Source organism: Propithecus coquereli, unplaced genomic scaffold (genome assembly GCF_000956105.1).
Source record: "Propithecus coquereli isolate 6110/MARCELLA unplaced genomic scaffold, Pcoq_1.0 Scaffold3, whole genome shotgun sequence".
Lineage (NCBI taxonomy): Eukaryota > Metazoa > Chordata > Mammalia > Primates > Indriidae > Propithecus > Propithecus coquereli.
In genome coordinates, this window is record NW_012148618.1 from 19837779 (window position 1) to 19839899 (window position 2121).

The window sequence follows — 2121 nt, forward strand, 5'->3', positions numbered from 1 at the left end:
TCCCTAACCAATATCAGAATATTATTATTTCTTATGCTTTTTTATTATGAAGAAGGAATATTAAGAAAAAATAAGGGAATGCTACCTGGCAGGATTGATGTAACTGGCGTAAAATTTTTTGAAGCTTTCCGTATTCCTCTCGTTCTAAATATAATTTTCCAAGCTGAAAGAAAGTAAACTTATTAAAATAACAAGATTTCAACATGAGAAGGTGTGTAGCTTTAGGAGGATTAAGGACACCCACCCACTTTTCAAAAGAAAAAATTGTAAGTACTTGTAACTGTTACCTTTGTGTTTGTCTTAAACCACAGTCTATCATTCTTAGCATCTTTCAAAGCTTCCAGTGTTGTTTCATAGAATTCCTGCAGTAAATCCATCTGACATAAAAAATCAGAATTCTATAATTGTAAACAGCAAATTTGTACCTGTTAATAAAGTTAATTTGAGCAAACTAAAGTGCATCTTTGAACTTCAATACACATAAGATACACTATCTGTATCTTATTGAATGTCTTCTATAGTCTAAAAAATTAACAAAACTGAAGCAAAATATAGACCACATTTATAAGAAGTGCCAAGATCTGTTGTTAATGTTTGTTTTATAAAACCCAGAAAACACTTTTTCCATATATACTATATTGCCATAAGTTCTAATGGTAACCTATACTAGTATAACCTATAATGGTATAGGTTTGCCCTTCCTAATCTAGTAACTCATTTTATAGTTATGGAAGTAAATAATGTGCACATACAACTAGTTGTACTGTTACTAACAGTGTATGTTTTATTTACTCAACCCTTATTTGGTACCTACAATGTGGCAAACACTAAGCAAGTTGCTAAAGAAACAAAGAATAAGCCTGTTCTCTCAAAATTCTACAAATGAGACTGTTAACTGAACTACTCAGCTTTTACGTCACTAGAAAACTGTGGAGTTGGGTAGAGAGAAAAGTTTCTCTTCTTTTTTTTCCTACTCTTCCCCTCCCCTTTCTTTCTTTCTTTTTTTTTTTTGAGAGAAAAGTTTAATACCATTTTACCTGTCTCTAGTCACTACCAATTCACCAATCTGTGTGACATTTTTTTCATGGAAATCAATATCTATTTTTCATCTTGATAAACTCCCCTGCTCATCCTCCTCCTCCAACTTCTGGCTTTGCCTTTGTTTGAATATCTGATTCTCTAAATTCATATTTTCAGGAAAGACTACCTATTTATTCATGACTATTGATGGTATACTGAATAAGACAGAGTACCACCTACCCAATATCTATTTTAAAAGACAAAAAGCTTACATATGGTAGCACATAAAAGTACACAATCTTGAAGTTTTAAAATCACGTAATTTACCCCCTACCCAACATTTGGCATGACGTTTATAAATAGTGTACCAAAAATGTTTTGATGACACTTGTTTGAAAGACTTGGAAAACATTTTCCCACTTAAGAAAAGCCCCATAATATATAACTTAACTCTAGAATTGTGGCCATTAAGTGCTAACGTTCTCACAAAACAGATAAGTTTACCTTACTCTATTTCCATTACATATATTTTAAATATAAAGAGTAGAAATAAGCTGCCTGAAGAAATAAAAAAAAAATGACATCTAGTAGAGAAGACAGGAATTGAGAGAGTGATTTTGAGATGGTGAGATGAACATTTTTTCATTATGAATACAAAAAGTATCAAAATGTTCTAAGAAATATTAAATGATATAGAGAATATATCTTGTGCTCAAATATAGAGTAAGAAAGCTAAAACTGAGGACTATGTTGCTTAAAAAAATATGAACAATCCGATTAAAAATTATCTAAACAACAAAAATTATATATATGTAAAAGCATCACTGCTTTCCTTAACAAAAATCTAGACTCACAAAAGCACTGTAACTCCCAATGCCCATTTAGTTTCTTTCATCATTTAGCACTTCCTTTCACCATCTACCCATTCTTTGTAGAAACATTTACTGAACACCTATTGAGGAAAGCCAAGCACTAACTGATACAAATACAGGTGCTTCTCGAGGATTTTAACCTCATCAAATCTACACAAAGAAACTGTGATTCAGTATTAAGTTATTCAACACCTCTGAATAGCTGAAGTGATAATGGAGTTTATAAGAC

The 2121-nt window shown here is 31.4% G+C and overlaps 1 protein-coding gene across 1 annotated transcript in view; it reads right to left on the reverse strand.

The window, feature by feature from the left end:
- Positions 1-2121, reverse strand: part of COPS2 (COP9 signalosome subunit 2) — a 73755-nt gene that overhangs the window by 34376 nt on the left and 37258 nt on the right. The window contains exons 4-5 of the mRNA XM_012649148.1: positions 288-398; positions 86-163 (exon numbers count right to left, since the gene is read on the reverse strand). Of these exons, the coding sequence (XP_012504602.1) occupies positions 86-163; positions 288-398 (189 nt within the window). The remainder of the gene's footprint in view (positions 1-85; positions 164-287; positions 399-2121) is intronic.